Source organism: Chelonia mydas, chromosome 26 (assembly GCF_015237465.2).
Source record: "Chelonia mydas isolate rCheMyd1 chromosome 26, rCheMyd1.pri.v2, whole genome shotgun sequence".
Classification (NCBI taxonomy): domain Eukaryota; kingdom Metazoa; phylum Chordata; order Testudines; family Cheloniidae; genus Chelonia; species Chelonia mydas.
In genome coordinates this window covers 10466040-10484873 of record NC_057859.1, presented here as the reverse complement: position 1 = coordinate 10484873, position 18834 = coordinate 10466040, and the positions used below count along the sequence as shown (strand labels likewise).

Sequence of the window (18834 nt, the reverse complement as noted above, 5' to 3'; positions counted from 1 at the left end):
ATATGAACACACATGTCATTTCAGCTAGAGACAGGCCCCAGACACAAAATTCAGATCCAGATTTCAAACTCTCCAACAGCCTGGTGTATTCAGATTAGGGGAAGTGGGAGGCAGTTCAAGGGTGTTGGTTGGTTCAGCTCATTACAGAGAAGGGAACAGGTGTGAATGTGATATCTGGTGTGGGTCCTTTGTTAACTGTGAGCATTCACAAGTAAAGCTGTGGATTCCACTCTCTGTTCCAAATATTGATGCTTGTCAGAAATGTATTGGCCATGGTCCGTATGTTTTTCCAAACATCATTTTATTTTTATTCCCGTTCACATTTGGAGTGTTTGCTGTGGCTGCATGTCAGCACAGGCTTTGCAAAGAAGAGCCAGAGATCAGCCATTCTCTGGAATGAGACTGAGTAAAATAGTTGTGAGTCGTGAGGCTGAAATATTATAAACTTCTGCTATGTCTCTTGGTTAGAAGAGCTTAAGGCTGCCACACAGGTTCACATCCAGAATGAGGAGTTTAACACCGATGCAGCCAGTACCACTAAGTACTTTTTGTGGTCCTAAAAAATAAAGACAGGATAAGTCATCCCAGCAACAACAAGAACAACAAAATCCTTAAAAATCTTTGCACTCATAAAAACGTCTGAAATGCATTTTTCAAATAAATGCAATTCTAGTAGAAACCATGAACCAACCTTTTAAAAATTAATCTCCTAAAATGCCAATCACCTTCATTCCTGATCTCATGGAATAAATGGTTGTGCAACCAGCAAAAACAGGTGTCCTTCAAGGTCTCTGCTGAGGCTGTATGAAATCGAGACTCCAGGCACAAAGTGAATTTTTGGATCACGAAGTCAGTCAATTTCCATTGTATATGGACTCCAGGATATACAGCGAATCTTGTATGAGCAACCACTTTCCTTACATGGCTTCCTGTCTTTAAAAGACCACCTCAAAATATTCCCATGTATACTAGTTACATTTCTTCTCAGGTGGTCCCTTGAATACTGGAAAGGCTGTATGTTGAAAAGTTTCACTTCTGCCTCTTTTATATTGCAGTGTGATGTCACTGGAGAGATTCCTGATTTATATCCATCTACATGAGAGGAGAATCAGGCCTTCTGTGTACGTATTAGTATTTATTGAATACTCGGCAACTGTACCCCTCTTTAATAGAAGCATGGGGCTTGATCAAGCACCATGTAAGCCCAGTTTTACATTGGCGTAACTAGAGCTGGTAAAAAAAAAATTGATTGCAAATAATCAGAGTCACAGAGTTGAAGTCCAGAAGGGACCATCAGAACATCTAATTTGACCTCCTGTGTATCACAGGCCATCAAACAGCACCTGCACACTACCCAACAACTGAAGTTAGACCAAAGAATTACAGCCCACAGGAGACCAGACTATTATGTGCCACAGTTTCCAACAAGTTTCTCTAATGGTTTTCATTCCGTTTTTGATAACAATCTCATGATAAACATTTGCAAAGAACGAAACATTTTTCAAGCCAAAGGTTTTTTCAAACCTATCTGTTTGGGGTTTGTGGGGGGAGGCAGTTTTTCAATGAAAAAACATATTCTATTGGAAAAATTTCAACCTGATATATGTATAACACCACTGGTGAATCAGGCCTAGGAAGTTTTGACCACTAGTCATTTGAATGTAATCAGTAAAGATTGTTTCAGATACTGAATGTACTCTTCTGGCCAATTTAAAAAATAGAAAATCATTACATACACTTTTCAAGGCTGCCTTCAGTAAATCTGTTTAGATTGCAAGCTCTTTGGGGGGTGGGGGAAGATTGTCTTTTTGTTCTGTGGTTATACAGTACTTGGCACAGTGGGGTCCTAGGCACTACCACAATAATCATCATAATAATTAATAAATACATTTCTTGTTAAACTCAGGCTGAACTCACTGTCATACTCAGTAGCCCAGTAGGTGGAAAGTCCTCTGCATGCTGCCTGGATGGGTGCCCCAAGTCCAGCTACATTTGTGACATAGTTGCGGGATATCCCATAGCTTCTGCAGAGGGAATTCAGGTCCTGAAAAAATTATGGAAGATTAACCACTTGCTTTGGCCAAAAGCATGAATCAGCCCTTACAGCTAGCTGGCTTCCCAGCTTCTTTTGTATTGTTAATAATACTTATGATGGTAATAATGCATTTATATAGCTTCTAATATCTTGATGGATTCCCTAAACCACTCCACAGACTACAGGCCAATTTATCTCTGCAGATGAATATGTGCAGGCCCCAAAATGACAGTTGTGTGCATTCACTTCTGAGCATGATAGGAACCTACAGGCCTGATTCCCCTCTCACTTATACCAGTGGAAATCAAAAGAAATTCCTTGAGGTCAGTAGAATTACACTATTATAAAACTAGGAGAACTGAGAGGAAAACCAGACCCTAAAGTATATGTACAGAAGGATCCTTTCACCTGTTTCTAAAATGTAGCCACCTATGTCTTGGAATGTGGCATCTGTTCGGCCTCATGGTGCAATAGTTTAGAACAGGAAGTGAAGAATACCACATCTGTTTGACAATGCCGGGAGAATTTAGACAAGTTGAAATTTGGTTAGGGCACTAGGATTAATACCTCTACAAAAAGTGCCAAAGGAACTTTAAAAACCACCGGTGAATAGGAGCTCAGTTTTACAACTCATTTGAAAGATGGTATTATATTGATCCAGTGGCTGCCAACCCGTGTGTGTGTGTGTGTGTGTGTGTGTGTGTGTAAAAATATAATATACACACTTTAAGTGAGATTAATGTGTAAGGAAACAATGCCTTAGGGCCAAATTCTGTTCCTTTTGAGTTCATTGGTAGTTTTGCCATTGAGGTCAGTGAATCCGGGATTTAGCCTAAAGAGGTGTAAAAGCATATACCACATATAACTATTATTTGTCTTAGTTACCCTTTGATTATTGACCATGGCCTCAAGTTGGTTTAAAGTTGGAAAGGTTGCCCTGTTCATCCTGGAAACAACACATATCTTCTTGTATAGCATGTGGTAAGCAATTATACCCTGTCAAGCACAACCACAAGTTTCAGCAAATCTTCTTTTCTTTCATTTCTAATCAATTTATCCTATTTTAAAGACTCTTGCAAATCAGGGTACTTGAGATATTTACAAGCTGCTTCACACTTGCACTTTGCTTCTAGTTTGACAAAAATCAGAGCTCAATGCACAGGATAAAATTCATCTCTTGTGTAACTCTATGGATTTCAATGCAACTACGCCACCGAGACGTTTGTGCAATGTGTTTTGCTTCTAAATATACACTCATGCAACCTCCAAACAGCCTTAAGGATTATATAGCAAATGACAGTCTGCCCAGTTCAGATGGTAGGTCCAGCAAGAGATACAAGACACCTGGGCTAAAATCTACTTACATTTACACTGATGAAAATCTGCAATAATGTCAGAATGTGACTCCAGCTGGTCTTTGTATGATTTTACAAACCAGTGTCTTCACTATGAATTAATTTTGAACATATATCAAATAGATGAATTCCAAAGCAGTGGTGGTAGGGAATATGAGTTAAATTAGAGATATTTTGGCTTTCACTTCTTGGAATTTAATATAAAGACCTAAGTGCTCAGAAATCTGCTTGGAAAATGTAAATATCTCTAAGAGAAGGGCATTTATTTACTTACTGTTTCAGGAGCTTTCAGATCTATTGCACAGGTCTGTAGGAGACTGAAATATGCACTTGACTCAAATGCCTGCCAGCTCTGTTGGCCACCAGGGACCACACTGCCTCTTCCATGTCCCCTTTGGGGTGGTTCATAGAAACATAGAATATCAGGGTTGGAAGGGACCTCAGGAGGTCATCTAGTTCAACTCCTTGCTCAAAGCAGGACCAACACCAACTAAATCATCCGAGCCAAGGTTTTGTCAAGCCTGACTTTAAAAACCTCTAAGGAAGGAGATTCCACCACCTCCCTAAGTAACCCATTCCAGTGCTTCACCACCCTCCTCGTGAAAAAGTTTTTCCTAATATCCAACCTAAACTGCCCCCACTGCAACTTGAGACCATTGCTCCTTGTTCTATCATTTGGTACCACTGATCACAGTCTAGAGCCATCCTCTTTGGAACCCCCTTTCAGGTAGTTGAAAGAAGCTATCAAATCCCCCCTCATTCTACTCTTCTGCAGACTAAATAATCCCAGTTCCCTCAGCCCCTCCTCATAAGTCATGTGCTCCAGTCCCCTAATCATTTTTGTTGCCCTCCGCTGGACTCTTTCCAATTTTTCTACATCCTTCTTGTAGTACGGGGCCCAAAACTGGACACAGTACTCCAGATGAGGCCTCACCAATGCCGAATAGAGGGAAATGATCATGTCCCTCAATCTGCTGGCAATGCTCCTACTTATACAGCCCAAAATGCCGTTAGCCTTCTTGGCAACAAGGGCACACTGTTGACTCATATCCAGCTTCTCGTCCACCGTAACCCCTAGGTCCTTTTCTGCAGAACTGGTTCATACGTTAAAGAATGCTAGCAGAGAGCAGTCCTTGCACGGAGATCAGAACAGTCCTTAACATGAAGGACATCAGAACAGAAAGCTCCTAACACCACCTTATGCCCTGGTATAGAGGTCAAGCAAAATCCAGCATTACAGTTAACATGATCACACTGCATGTTAAGGTTCCAGTTAAAAAATATTGATAAAGGGTTAACAAATGATTAATAGGCGTTATAAGCATGTTACAGACTTCAGTAGTATGTGTTATAGAAGGTTGTAAGCACATCATTAGAAGGTGCTATAGATTATTATAAGCAGCCTATTGACCTGTTGGACTCTATAACAATCTATAACAATTTATTAACCATTTACTAAAACTGATACTAATAATTTATTCACCCTTAATAAACTATTTCTAAATGGAATGTTGATATAAGTGTTACCATTTACGTGTGTAAAATGGTAGTTTGTCTTTTGCTCTATTCATAATGGAATGTTGTATTTTTTAACACACACAGCTTCCAAGCCTATCTGTTCATTTATTAAGAAATAAAATCCACTGTTGGGGTAGACAAAAATGATCTTAAGAATTTAACCAGTGGGCTAGCTTCTTTCCATATGATCTAAAAAAGATGCTAAATTACATTACCTTTCAATAGTGGATGAATTATCCATTTGTTTTCAAGTCTAATGTCATTCCTTTCCAGTGAGAGCTTTCAGAGGAATAAAGCACATCTTTCAAGCTGCTGAAAGTACATATTTTTATTCTATTTGCAGTGAACAGTATGTAAGCTGAACAAAGCAACCAAATCACCTCTTTTGACACTTACATGGTTGTAGTTGAAGATTGCATTGGAGGAGTGTGCTCCGGAATAAATGTTGAATATAGCAACATTCACATCATGATTGATGTTAACTGTTTGGTAGACAGTTCCCCCATGATTTCCCTGATTTATGAGCTGGATATTCTAAAATCAAAGATTTATTGTCAGATAACATTGTATTTCAACCTAAAAATGTCTCTCAAACAGTTGCATCTAACAGAGAAGAATGGTGACATCAGAATAGCAGGGAAGCTGATACATAAAAGTCCAACTCAGTTAGCCCTGGTCTACACTGGGGGGGGGATCGATCTAAGTTACGCAACTTCAGCTACGTGCATAACGTAGCTGAAGTTGATGTACTTAGATCGATTAACCGTGGGTGTCTTCACCACGGTGAGTCGACTGCTGCCACTCCCCTGTCGACTCTGCCGGTGCCTCTCATGGCGGTGGAGTAGACTAGTACAGGAGTAGACTAGACGTGATAAATCGACCCCCGCTGGATCGATCGCTGCCCGCCGATCTGGCGGGTAGTGTAGACATACCCTTCGATTACCCAGTAGTGGGAAAGGTCTGATTCAGATTTACGTCCACTTCTAAACAACTTCCACTATTCACCCTATGGTTAGGGTTACAATTCGGTCTAGGGTTATGATTATAGTTAGGTTTATATTTACCTTTTGTCCCAGGATTAGGATTAGGTTAGGGTTATTCCTTGACTGAAGGCTAAAACTAGGGTTAGGATTACTGCTTGGTTTAGGGATAGGATTAGGTTTAACCCAGCTGTTCCCAAACAGTGGTCTACTGGGTATCTGCTGGTGCCCAAAGACTTCATTGGTCATATGATGCTCACTCCTTTTCCTTATTTCCACATTGAATGAAAGTAAAAATAATTAAATGTAATTAAAATTTTTCATGTAAGCAAATGTTGCAGTTGCCCCAGGGAGGGGTGGTGGTTTGTGTAATGACGAAGGGAAGCAGGCTTCCACAAGACAAATCCCTCCATCAAGATGTGACCAATGTTATGAAAAAGTTGGTGAAACTCTGCTCTAACTCCTACTACCAAAGGATCGATTGGTTGTGAAAATGTAGGAAGTCTAGCCTATTTGCTACTAGTACTATCTTTTCCACTAGGTTCTAAGGAATGGTGCCTTAGATTTCCCATTCAAGATCATCTCAGGCCACTGCGGAAATAAAATGCATGAAACTTTGAGGATGGTTGTAAAGGAAGCTGTTCATTGCAAATAGCTTATAGAGGATACCCACCTGCTTGTCTCTCCCTACCCACATAGAAGGTGTTCAGCCACCTGCATGAGATTTCAGTGTTATAGTGTCATATTTATTAATTAACACAATAGCTAGAAGAACCATAGATAAGTACTTTAAAGCAAGCAAGCTCATTGCCTACTATTGTCGCTAATGAGCCAAGTTATAATGAAGAAAAATACTGGGAGAGTTCAGCTTAAGTTTATTTGTATATAACTTGGCAGTGCTATGTTTTTCAAATAAAACATGAGCAAATTTTTTTGCTTTTGGAGACTGATTTTTACATGCTAAGCAACAGCAGAAGTGTGGAGAATTTAATGGAAACATTGTCATAAATGTGTTACATTGATTCACATATTAGCAGAGAATGACTCATAAAGAAAGATCCATATTTTGATTTAATAAGGATGGTAATCTCATAAACAATATGGCAAAGCAGATTCATGAAAGAAGAAAAATAAAACTTGACACATGGCCCTCTACTTACATTACTTGCAAAGACTGGATTCATAAAGATACCCAGAAAGACAAGAAGCAGAATCTGTAATACAGCATGGAAAACATTAAGGGAGGTTTCTATACACTCTGCAGGTCCTTTTTAATTGCCAAATGCAACTAAAATCACACGGTAATAAGCAGCTCCCCAGTCTTTCTGATTTTCCACAAACTCACATAAGTTATTGAGTGGGATTTTATCATTCATTTATCTTTTCTATTCACAAGGACTACATAGTACAACTGTGCTTTGGTGGATTATTCTAATTAATAATGTAACACCTGTCAAGCTAGATTCTGATCTCAGTCACCAGAGTGATTCTATTGTTACTCCAGTTTTATCCTAGTGTAATTGAGATTGGAATTTGGTCCATTAAGTAGAACGGGATGCTTCTAACTTAACTGAATAGCTATTTTCCTACCTACAGAACTATGGGATTTCTTCCTCAATTAAGTGTCATGTCCTGTCCCCCAAAATATTTAAAGTATGATTTAATTGCTTGACATGCTAGCATTCTCCATGCAGCTTTCTTGATTATTTAGAGAGCATTTTTTTAAAAACCTGGAGTCAAATCCTGCAGTCCTCACTCAGGTCATGTTTCTGCCCACACTTTATGCATGTGCTTAAGTTTATTCATGTGCCCAGTCTCATTGGTTCTCAGGATCAGGGCATCAGTCATCACTCAGCAAGGAAAGAGTTAAAACTGAGTAAGGGCTTCACAGTATGGCATGAAATTCTGGCCCCATCGAAGTCAATGGGAGTTTTGCCAATGACTTCAACAAGATCAGGATTATACCTTAATGCATTATGGCAGGATTGGGGTCCTTCACAAAAAGGCCTGAGATAGGCACCTAAATCCCATGGACTTTCAATGGAAGTTAGACACCTGTCCTGCTTAGGAGCTTTTGTAACATCCATTAGAGGCCTATCTTCATCTTTAGGTCCTGAAATACCTTTGTAAATCTTGGTCCAGTTGACTAAATTTGAATGTGGGTGCTTGGCACGTCTCAAAATCAGGTCCTCGGGGTCTCAAGTTGGACTCCAAAAAATTGGGGCACCCCAAATTAGTGGCCACTAATAGTGAAAAATTAGGCCTAAGGGCACAATCTTGTCAGTTTCTAAGCCCCTTCCCACTCCCACCTTCCATCTTCTTATATCTTATCTATCCCATTGACTTCAGTGGGAACCATGGACTCTCAGAACAGCCCAGAGTTGGGCCCTAAATGTACTAAAATACAAACCATTTAACAGAAAATGTAGGTTGTCAAAACTACTTATAAGTGTCTTCATTTTGAAGCCAACCTGGATTTGATGCTGATTTGACACAAAACGCTGAAGAAAATGAATTTGTATGTCTGCTACTGACCTTATATATTTTTTCAAGGTTGGATTTGAACAAAAGCCCGCAGATAAAATATTTATTTTTCTCACTACGAACAGAAGTGAAACACTGGAGCAAACTAAATATTTTGTGCATTATATATTTATCTATGAGGCTGGGTAACACATATTACTGTCAACAGTCTTCATCAAAGCTTTCTGTTTGAGATGATTAATGATACAAACATGAGCATTATATAGACCACAGAGTTTGGTTCAATGCAACCAAAGGAGAATTTCCCCCTTTTCTCAGTCTGTTTTCATCATAGTCTTATTTTCAAAACCCTTTCGACTAAATGTTGTCTAAGTCATTTGATGATACAAATTTTCAGCGCATTCTGTGTGAGATCTGAGCTGAGGAGCTCATTCTCTGCTTGCTCCTGATCTGGAGGTACCTATTCAGCCTGGCACCTATTGTGCACTGTGTCAGAAATGTCAGCTACTCTCTAGAATGGCCATCTTCAGACCAGTGCTGGAAATGGCAAGAAGCACATTTGCATATATGCTAAGGGTATGTGTGCATTAAGGTACACAAACTTTGGGAAGGGGCAAAGTGACAGGAGATCTTTGTTTCAACCATGGATAGAAAATGGAATGAAGGGCCTACGGATGGATTACATTTCTTTAAATCCTCTTTTGAATGGGGTTTCTTGAGATACTTAGGGGACTTGGGCCCTCATTCTTAGGGGATAGATGACAGATGGACAATGGGTTGTTTTGTTTTGTTTTGTTGTTGCTGATCAGCATTTCTTTGGAGCTGGGGTTTAATGAGTGACTGAAACCTCCCATTCTTCAGCTTGTGCAAACTTTGGCTTTAAAAATAAATACTTCTAAAAAACTTTGTTCTAGTTCCTGCTAGAGGAGGAAGTTATGCAGAGAAATACCAGTAAGAGAGCAAAGCAGGTCATGGCACAAGTTTGAAGATTCCTGAAGGTGCTGCATAATTCCTCCAAAAATAAATGAAAAACCCTGCTGAACTTTGATTCTTGCCTCTTTCTGTCATTTTTTGCGTCACAGCATCCTGTGTAAGAAGAGAATTGGGGCTGTGTATAGGGATTAAACATGAAAGTCTAGTGAAATAGCCACAAGAAAAGAGCTAACAGCAGCTCAAACAGTAAAAAAGAAAAAAAGAAAAGTCCGTCTCCCACTAGAGTTAATTTGTGGTCATTTAGACACTTTTCTTGAAATGCAGGCTGGTGTAACCAAGCAAACTGAGTCTGCTTTCAAACTGGTGGAAGAATAAAACCCAAAGGGATTAGTAAAAATCTTAAAATGTGCTGGGAATGGAGGAATTGTCTGTGGCTGGCTGTTTTCTCCTGCAATTCATTGCTTCATAGATTATAAAGTTCATGAGTTCATAAGGCAAGCTTTATGATCTATGAATCATACGCTACAAGTATGTGCTAGGAATCTGTGCTGCATCATGTGGATAGAAGAGTTCATTCTTTTGGACTGTCAATCTGGACCCTTTCATGGGCTTTAAATTTATATGAAAAATGTAATTATAAGCCCCTTCCCCCCAAAACCCCCTCAAATCCCAAATCAGGAATTTTTCATTTACAGCCTCCATGCCAATCTTGGCTTTGCTTTCTGTACACCTTAATTCTGCCCTCAGGACATCCACTCTCCTTATCGGAATCAAAGAGCCATTCTTCCATGTACCCTAACCTCCTTCCACATACACACCCTTTACATACATGTACTGTATGAATCATTGTATAAAGCTTGTCTCAAGAACTATGGATGTCGATGGGGCGTGTCTGTATTTAAGAGCTCTGTATAGCTTGAAAGCTGGTCTCTTTCACCAGCAGAAATTGGTCCAATAATAGTCATTATCCCACCCACCTTGTCTCTCATGTATGTATCAAGGCTTTTACAAGCAGCAAAGTGCAACCATTCCTTGCATGGCCTGATTTTTTAAAATTTGTCACATCGCATCTACACTTTGTGATGCCAAATTAAACAGAAAAAATAAGCTAAATGAGAAATAAGCCTATATCAAGAACATGGCTTACTCAATATCAGGGTTACTTTCTGAAAAGAAACGGTTGAGTAGGTGCACGTAGCCATTTGAGTGACTATCTTGACAACTACTGATCCATCTGCTGGGCCACTAAACCAGTTATTTCCATGTCTCTGGCTCGGCTTCCCCTCTTTCAGTTTCCAGTGGAAATTATTCTCTTCTCTGTCAGCTTTAAACTGGCTGTCCACAGTTCTTCTCTGTCTCAGGTACAACGCACTACATTAGCCCAAATAAGCAAGATCACATTCATCATGCGAAATAATAATATTCTAATCCTGGGCAAGAAATGAAGTTCCTTAATATTTCAGATACATTCTTAAAGCTTGGGCAAGATAAATGATGTGCTTCAACTAAAAATTATTCCACTGCTCAAGAGTTTAATTGTCCACAACAGCCCTTTAACTAGAGAAGCCTAAAAAACCTCAACTTCCTCCAAATTTTGTAATTCACCTAGTTCATCAAAGCCTCTCTAGAGACAGTTTGTAGTCCAGCCTTGGATGTCCATGCAGGGGAGGAAGGAGGAGTGAGATCCCATGTCTGTCCTCTTGCACGGGGATACGGTTGTACCCCTAGGGGGAAGGACAGAGCGTTCCCTTATGCCATGCTTGAGATTTAGGTCAGTCCTGACCCAAAGGTGTGCATCACCTACTGCATCGGTAACCTCATTTCCTGCAACTTGTTGGGTTTTCTTTGAATATCTCCCACCCGCATATTGACCTGGTCCAGCCTTTCCTTACTTGTGAGATCACATCCTGACTTATATGATTAAGGATATAAAAGATGAGAAACAAGGCACAGCTGATTCCAGTGCTAAATGTATTTAATTGACAGACATTGTAACAGCCTTGGGTTTTCTACACAGGAAGCATAAAAGGAAGACAAAGACAAAAATCTAGAAAATGGCACGTCACAGGAAGAATAACGACAGAACTGGTTTTATCTAATCAGTGGGCACCTTGTCAGACCAGTTCCAAGCAGTGAAGATTTTACTATTTGAATGACACGTCACCACAGAAGCCAATATTAATAATCCACAGGATGCTAGCTTGAAAACAGCTTCCTGAGTAGAAGAAGTTTGCTTCTTTCATTCCTTAATGAAAAGAAAAAGAAAAGGTATTGTCAGGTGATGCCTGACGTGGATGTTAGGAGATCTGTGCATTCACTACAGTTCAAGACACACAGAACCCCGCACCTCGTATAGCCACTAACACCTGCACAAAGTGATCACAAAGTAGGTGTAAAATGCTACCCAATCAGAGTGGGAACATGTTATGCCCACATTACGCAAACGTCAATAACTGCCCAAAGTCCAAGGCAATGGAGAGTCAGACCCAGAAAATTCCCACTGTTCTACAGGATTAATTCCTTGAATAACACCGAGTTCCTGTAACAAGGAAAATATTCCTTTCCTGCAGAACAAAGAACATTTTAATGCGCTCAAGTAGAACAAGACATAGCATCCGCATCAGACAGTGAATGATTTATCTCTGCATGGTTTGTGACCTCTACTATTTTTGGTAACAGTTCAACAACATTTGTTATACGAGTATATATTTCTATTACTCTGGTCAAGGAATCTTGTTAATATAAAAGTTTTTGAAATAAATAATATACAAAATATAAATAAAAGTATAAAAATACAATCAACAAAGCCAACTGGATTTTTGCCTCAAAAATGACTGACCAGAAATTTGAGCTAATTAGTATTCTTCAATGAACGCTAGCTAATTAATCCTCTCAACGATCATATGTGGTAGCTAAGTAATAGCTGTTATTCCCAACAAGAACCTGCAAGGTGTTCAGAAATGTGGCCTGATCCAGCAAAGTGCTTCAGCACATGTTTAATTTTAGGCACATGAGGAGTCCCACTGTAGGCTTGAGCCCGCAGCAGTTCTTCCATGACCACACAGCAAGTCAGCAGCAGTTAATGGATTAGAAGCTAGTAGTTCCTGAATCCCAGCACCAAGGTTATTCCACTAAACCACACTGTCTCTCTTCCGTATCTTAGCGATAGATCCAAGGTACAAAATTCTGTACCAGACTTTGAACAACTCAGCGTTTGGGAGTGTTGGAATCCGAGCTTTTACCATTATAGAATATAGACTGACGGCAAAAAAATTCAGATCCAGAGTCTAATACCCTTCTAAAGCACACCAAGTTCTTGGTTCTGGTCCATCTCTACTTAGGACAGTAACATTCATTCCATGCAGAAAATGCAACTCAGTTCACTATATGAATAGTTACTTTAACTTGCACTCACTCTCAGCCTCATGAGCCACATAGGTAGGAAGTCCTCTGCACAAAGCTTCAATGTTCTTTCCAAAAGGGGTCAGGTCAAGGACTCTGGTCTTTGAGACGATGTATCTCAGTTCCTTCGGACGAGGCCCCTGAGCTCCAGCCTTCTAAACATCCGGAAAGCAAACTCAGAACACTGTCATTCAATAAAATTGATGACTAGAATCATTTATGACAGTTTGTGTTCCTGTAGCTGACATTTCTGACACAGTGCACAGTGTGTGCCAGGCTGAATAGGGCCCTACAGACCAGAAGCAAGTAGGGAATGAGCTCCTCAGTTCAGATTTCACACCGGGGCACAAGGTGGAGGTGAGGACTGAAGACGCAACCATGCATTAAGAGAAGAGCATTGGAAACTCCATAAAGTTGACTGGGGAAAAGAGAAAGGCTGTCTATAATTTACCTGGGCCCTCTCTATAAAATATTCCCTTAATCCTATGCTCAATCCTATATCCTAGATATACATGGGATTATAGATAGGAGAAGTGAGGGGCTGGGAATCTATTAATTTATTTTCCCATAACCATAACAAATGAGAAGGCAGGAACATGTGTATTAAACACATTTGCTGGAAATGTTTACAACCTATTCTTGAGAACTCTAATGAATATATTGATAGTATGGCACATTGTTTGGTAGAACTAAGTGAAAATTGGAATTTCCATCCCTCAGGAAAGTCTGATGTTTCAACATTTGTTTTCATCGTGAATTAGAATAAAAGGTTGAAATACTGAAATTGTTCAAGGAATATAAAATTCCAGAAAAATTTTTTTTGAAATGTAAAATTTCATTTTGCATTTTTGATCAAAAAGGAACATTTTGATATTTTTGAATCAAATTGTTTTGCTTCAGTTTGTTGAACTGACCCAAACTGCTGTCTTTTTGTGTCAGTTCAGCATTAAACTGTACTGGCTCATTGCCTCAAGGGAGCTGTAGATCAGGTTGCCTGATGTCCCTGTTCTCCTCTGTGGGCAGGCTCCCTGACTTGAGTACATGTCCCATGATGCACTGCAATGATGTGACTCCCATGACATGTAATGGCACTCAGTCAGAAGAAAAACTCTGTTGCATCATGGGAGAGAATGGAGGCCTAAAGTACAACTCCCATGAAGCATTGTGCCACAATAGGAAATGAAGTTTAAAATTGAACTGACTCAAAATGAAGCATTTTGGGTTAAACTGATCCAAAACAAAATATTTAGTTTATATTTTCCCAATAAAAATAAATTAATAAAAAACAAAATTTCCCATAGAAAATTTCAATTTTTCAGCAACTGCATTTTCCATTAGAAAATCATTCTGCTGAAAAATTCCCAGACAGCTCTATTGTTCAGCTTGAGTTATTTGAAGCAATGCTGAAGGCTGTGATGGACTATAATGGGGTATCTTCCAATAAGGAGTTTTAAAAACACCTCAAATCTGTCCCTAACTCGGAGCAATCTGGTCTTCTCCAGAGTGAGAAAGTATGTTCTTCAGGAATATTTCGATGAGCCCCCGAGTTATGTCATATTTAGCAGGGAGGACTGAGAAATATCCCTCTAGTTTTATGGTGGAATTGTAACAAGGGGCTGAGCTCTTTTGAAAATCTAGCCTCAATTGTGTGTTCTGAGCCACTGAATATATGTCCTTGAGTTCCTTTGAAAAACTGGCCCGCTCGTTTGGCCAGAGACTTTTCTTCCAGAGCTGGATCATTTGTTCCCCTCCAATTTCAGCTGGTCAGAACATGGATTTTATCTGATGTGAAAAATTTTGAAATTTTTATTTTTTGTTCATCCTAATTGGGAGGAAAAGCCAAAATTTTGAATTTTTTCATGAAATGAAATTCTGAAAAAAAATTGTTTCAATTGTATTGTTTCATTTCAATACATTCAAAATGTTTCATTTTCATTCTGATCCTGCTGGTTTTATATATATATATATATATATATATATATATATATATATATATATATATATATATATATACATATAAAATCAGCAGGCTCAAAATGAAAACATTATATACATACATTATATATATGTATGTGTGTGTGTGTATATATATACACACACACACACACACACACACATATATAAAGCTGCAAAAAAAATTTGTTCCAAAAATGTCAAAACAGGACTCTTCTAAAGTTTTTTCATATTTTTTCTGACTAAATTTTGTCAAAATCAATATGATATTGCAAAAATTTTCAGTTTCATCTAAATGGGAATTTCTGACAGAAAACTATTCTGATGAACATTTTCCTACCTACAACAGCTCTACCTCCAGCATCTTAAGATGATTCATTTCCACAATTAGCTTTATACTACTAGGGCTTGTTTACCTGGGGACACTCAGGAAAGTTAAGATGAATTAATTAAAGGTGTGAAGTTAATGTGCATAAATTAAAGTGTGTTAACACCCCCCCCCCCCATGTGGACAGTCTCAGAAAGTGGCCCAAGTTTGTGGAGGATTAAACTACAGTGAACTAAAGCCACTTTAGCTGTGAATGAGAGCATGTGTGGGGGTGTAGACAAGTCCTCAGAAAAAAGCAACCTCACTTCCCCCCATCAGTTCCAGCATTCCCTACCATCTTACCTTCCTTTCACTAATCAGCCTGGGAATGACTACAATATCAGGCATGACATCTTTGTTCATTCTAGCAATGATGCAAGATTTCTTGGAAAATACCCTGGTTGCCATGAAACCCTGTAAAATAAAATTACAAAGAGCTAGACGTTTTGTTTGAGCAGCTCCCCAGTAAATGAGACGCAAATCAGGTTTGTTTAATTTTTGAAGCTAAATAACATTTAATACAGATTTCCCTCCCCAACATTTAGACCAATTTTGATAAATTATTAGTAATTTGCATGCATTATGACTAATCATTTAGGCACTACTCCAGTCAGTGACTCCATACGTTTCCCAAAAATGCATGTTTGCCACTTACATTGCCATAGTCCCAGACGGAGTTCCATGAGTTCCAGCCATTGTTTGTGTCAATGTTGGCCACGTGCTTATTGTTGTTGATGCTCACAGTCTGGTGTGAATTTCCACCATCATTTCCCTGGTTGTTTTCATTCACATTCTTGGATTTAAAAACAAAAGGTGACAAACATTTCGGTTTTTTGGGTTTTTCTCCGTCAACTCTCTCATAATCACAAGTGCTTTGGAAAATCATTGCTCTTAAAATTATGTTATAGTGATGTAATGGAATGAGCCTCCCACCCCACGGAGGCGACTAAAGATTTCATGCCAAACCCTGAAATCTCTTAATCTAATTTACGCAGCCCTTCTTCAGCAAAATGCTATTGATACAAATCTAGAGGTGGAGTTTTGCCTGAGTGAGAACTCAGTCAGAACTTGTCCAATTGACTTCAGTTAAAAGATAGCCAGATCATTCCATCACAGATCATCCCTAACAGATTTTCCCTTCCTGCATGGAAGTAAGGGGTCATCTGTCTATGCAGGACAGACCCACACTTTTCCAGATCCTACTGACGGTGCTCAACAGGGAAAGAACTCAATCATCATCATCATCATCACCAATAGTAATAATAATAATAAAAATGTATCAGAGTGGTAGCCGTGTTAGTCTGGATCTGTAAAAGCAGCAAAGAGTCCTGTGGCACCTTATAGACTAATAGACGTATTGGAGTATAAGCTTTCCTGGGTGAATACCCACTTCTTCAGATGCATGTAGTGGAAATTTCCAGAGGCAGGTATAAATATGCAAGCAAGAATCAAGCTAGGGATAATGAGGTTAGTTCAATCAGGGAGGATGAGGCCCTCTTCTAGCAGTTGAAGTGTGAAAACCAAGGGAGGAGAAACTGCTTTTGTAGTTGGCGAGCCATTCACAGTCTGTGTTTAATCCTGAGCTGGTGGTGTCAAATTTGCAAATGAACTGAAGCTCAGCAGTTTCTCTTTGAAGTCTGGTCCTGACTTTTTTTGCTGCAGGATGGCTGCCTTTAAATCTGCTATTGTGTGTCCAGGGAGACTGAAGTGTTCCCCTACAGGTTTTTGTATATTGCCATTCCTAATATCTGATTTGTGTCCATATATCCTTTTATGTAGGGACTGTCCAGTAATAAAAATGATCTGTTTGTCTGAATTATTGTAGCATCTACAAGCCCCAGTCATGAATCAGGACAATCATGCTTAAAAGCCTGTTTGGAGGTGGGTTTGTTGTTTTCAATCACATTTGTAGCATAATGAATTAAGTTTCTGCAATGGACAAAAAACTCTTGTGAGGTTACCATTGGGTTACATACATTTGCCATTGTTCTAACCTATTGTTATGGGGCAGTCAGAACCATTCCTAAATATTGACGTATCTTTGTGATCAAATTTCCAGCATTCTTAACATACACAGTAGTGTCCTAAGGTCTGATTCTAATTTATGCTAAGGCCTTTTTGCACCAGTCCGGCAGTATGAAAGGACCTTAAATTGGGTGTAAATTACATATATGCCCTTTGCAAGCACTGTTTGCACTACCAGAGCAGCATAACGAGGAGTAAATATAAATGAGAATCAAGCTCATAATATATAGAATGGTATCTCAATGGAATTTTATCCACTGATAGAACAAATATTCATTTTCCCACTAGGAACTCCATCAATAATCACAACATTTTGACAATGGCAGAACAATATTGATGCATTGCAATAGATATTACACAATTTTTCCTTTCATGTTTGGTCTGACATGCAGTAATGTTAATAGCAAAATCATTCTCTGAGTAGGTTAGCTGAATAATTATTTTCTTTAGAGCACAAACCCAATCTTGTGATATTGCAGTTTTATGTGCAAAGGACATTTTAGATTTTTCTTCAGAAACATCTTTCAGTAATGTGAAAATTCATGAAGCATAAATTAAACAAATTGACAGGAGGAGTATTATGTACCGTATTTGATCATTATACTCACATCAGTAGCAAGAGATGGAGTTAGGAAGACTCCAAGAAGACTGGCAATCACAATCTGAAATAAACATTGAAAGCATATCAGTATAAAGGCTGATATGGCTAAAAATATAGTAAGAAGAACCTTGACATACACCTTTCCTTCAAATTGATGTAAAGTAAAGTATCTGAACTGATTTTGCTTTCACGCTGGATGCATATTACTTCAGGGGATTTATGCCTTTGTTGACACTAGTGTGAGATCAGATTCAGCTCCATTGCTTTAATTTTTTACATATCAGCTATTTAAGATTATTTAAAGGGCCAGATTCTTCAGACTTCACTTATCATATTTGCTTTGAAAAGACTTTTTTGCTTGACTAAGGAGAGCAGGATTATGCTCATACTATTTAAAAGTTACAGAAAGTGGGCTTGATCCATCACTGTGTTACACCAGGTTTCAGAGTAGCAGCCGTGTTAGTCTGTATTCGCAAAAAGAAAAGGAGTACTTGTGGCACCTTAGAGACTAACAAATTTACTGGAGCATAAGCTTTCGTGAGCTACAGCTAGTGAGTATATTTACGAAAGCTTATGCTCCAGTAAATTTGTTAGTCTCTAAGGTGCCACAAGTACTCCTTTTCTTTTTGTGTTACACCAGTTTTCTGATGGTATAACTCCATTGACATCAGTCGGCACTGGACCATGCCCCACGCCCTCTGCATACAATACAATTTGCATCTAAATCGTATTCAGCTTAATGTGGTCTGATAAGTTGCATTTCCTGTTGCAGTAAAATCACTAGTGACCCCACAAACCTTGCACCAATGCAGCTCCCATTGAAATGTCTGGTATTTCTGCGTGTGTAAAGACTACCCTTTTTGGACCAACTAGAGTGTTAATGCTATATTATTTTGTAGGAAGCAAATGGTAAATATACTCACGGAGAGTTTCATTTTTACAGCGGAGGAGGTGAAAGATCTGCTTGAGGAAGTGATACAAACCCTTCCACTTTATATACACTGGGGGTTCCCAAAATTAGGTGTGGAAAGTAAACGTATCATACTAGCATGTAGCCATTGATATGTGACATGGAGCATTTCCTGGTGCAATTACTATGCAAACAAAGGGGTTTGAAACTGGCCTGATAGAGTCAGTCACCTGCAGCAGATAAGGGTCAATTATACTCAATCAAGATCAGC

The 18834-nt window shown here is 39.0% G+C and overlaps 2 protein-coding genes across 2 annotated transcripts; both read right to left on the bottom strand.

Annotated features, from left to right (window-relative positions):
* Nucleotides 1–464: 464 nt before the first annotated feature.
* Nucleotides 465–11171, bottom strand: LOC114020769 (gastrokine-2-like). Its single transcript, XM_043536167.1, has 5 exons — nucleotides 11166–11171; nucleotides 5305–5442; nucleotides 2921–3031; nucleotides 1918–2044; nucleotides 465–556 (listed from the first exon to the last, which is right to left on the bottom strand). Exons 1-5 carry the CDS (start codon nucleotides 11169–11171, stop codon nucleotides 465–467), a joined length of 474 nt encoding a protein of 157 aa, XP_043392102.1.
* A 142-nt stretch (nucleotides 11172–11313) lies between these two features.
* GKN1 (gastrokine 1) lies at nucleotides 11314–18588 on the bottom strand. The gene is made up of 6 exons (XM_007065490.3): nucleotides 18577–18588; nucleotides 17661–17714; nucleotides 15683–15820; nucleotides 15331–15441; nucleotides 12721–12862; nucleotides 11314–11550 (listed from the first exon to the last, which is right to left on the bottom strand). Exons 1-6 carry the CDS (start codon nucleotides 18586–18588, stop codon nucleotides 11450–11452), a joined length of 558 nt encoding a protein of 185 aa, XP_007065552.1. The 3' UTR covers nucleotides 11314–11449.
* Nucleotides 18589–18834: the final 246 nt, after the last annotated feature.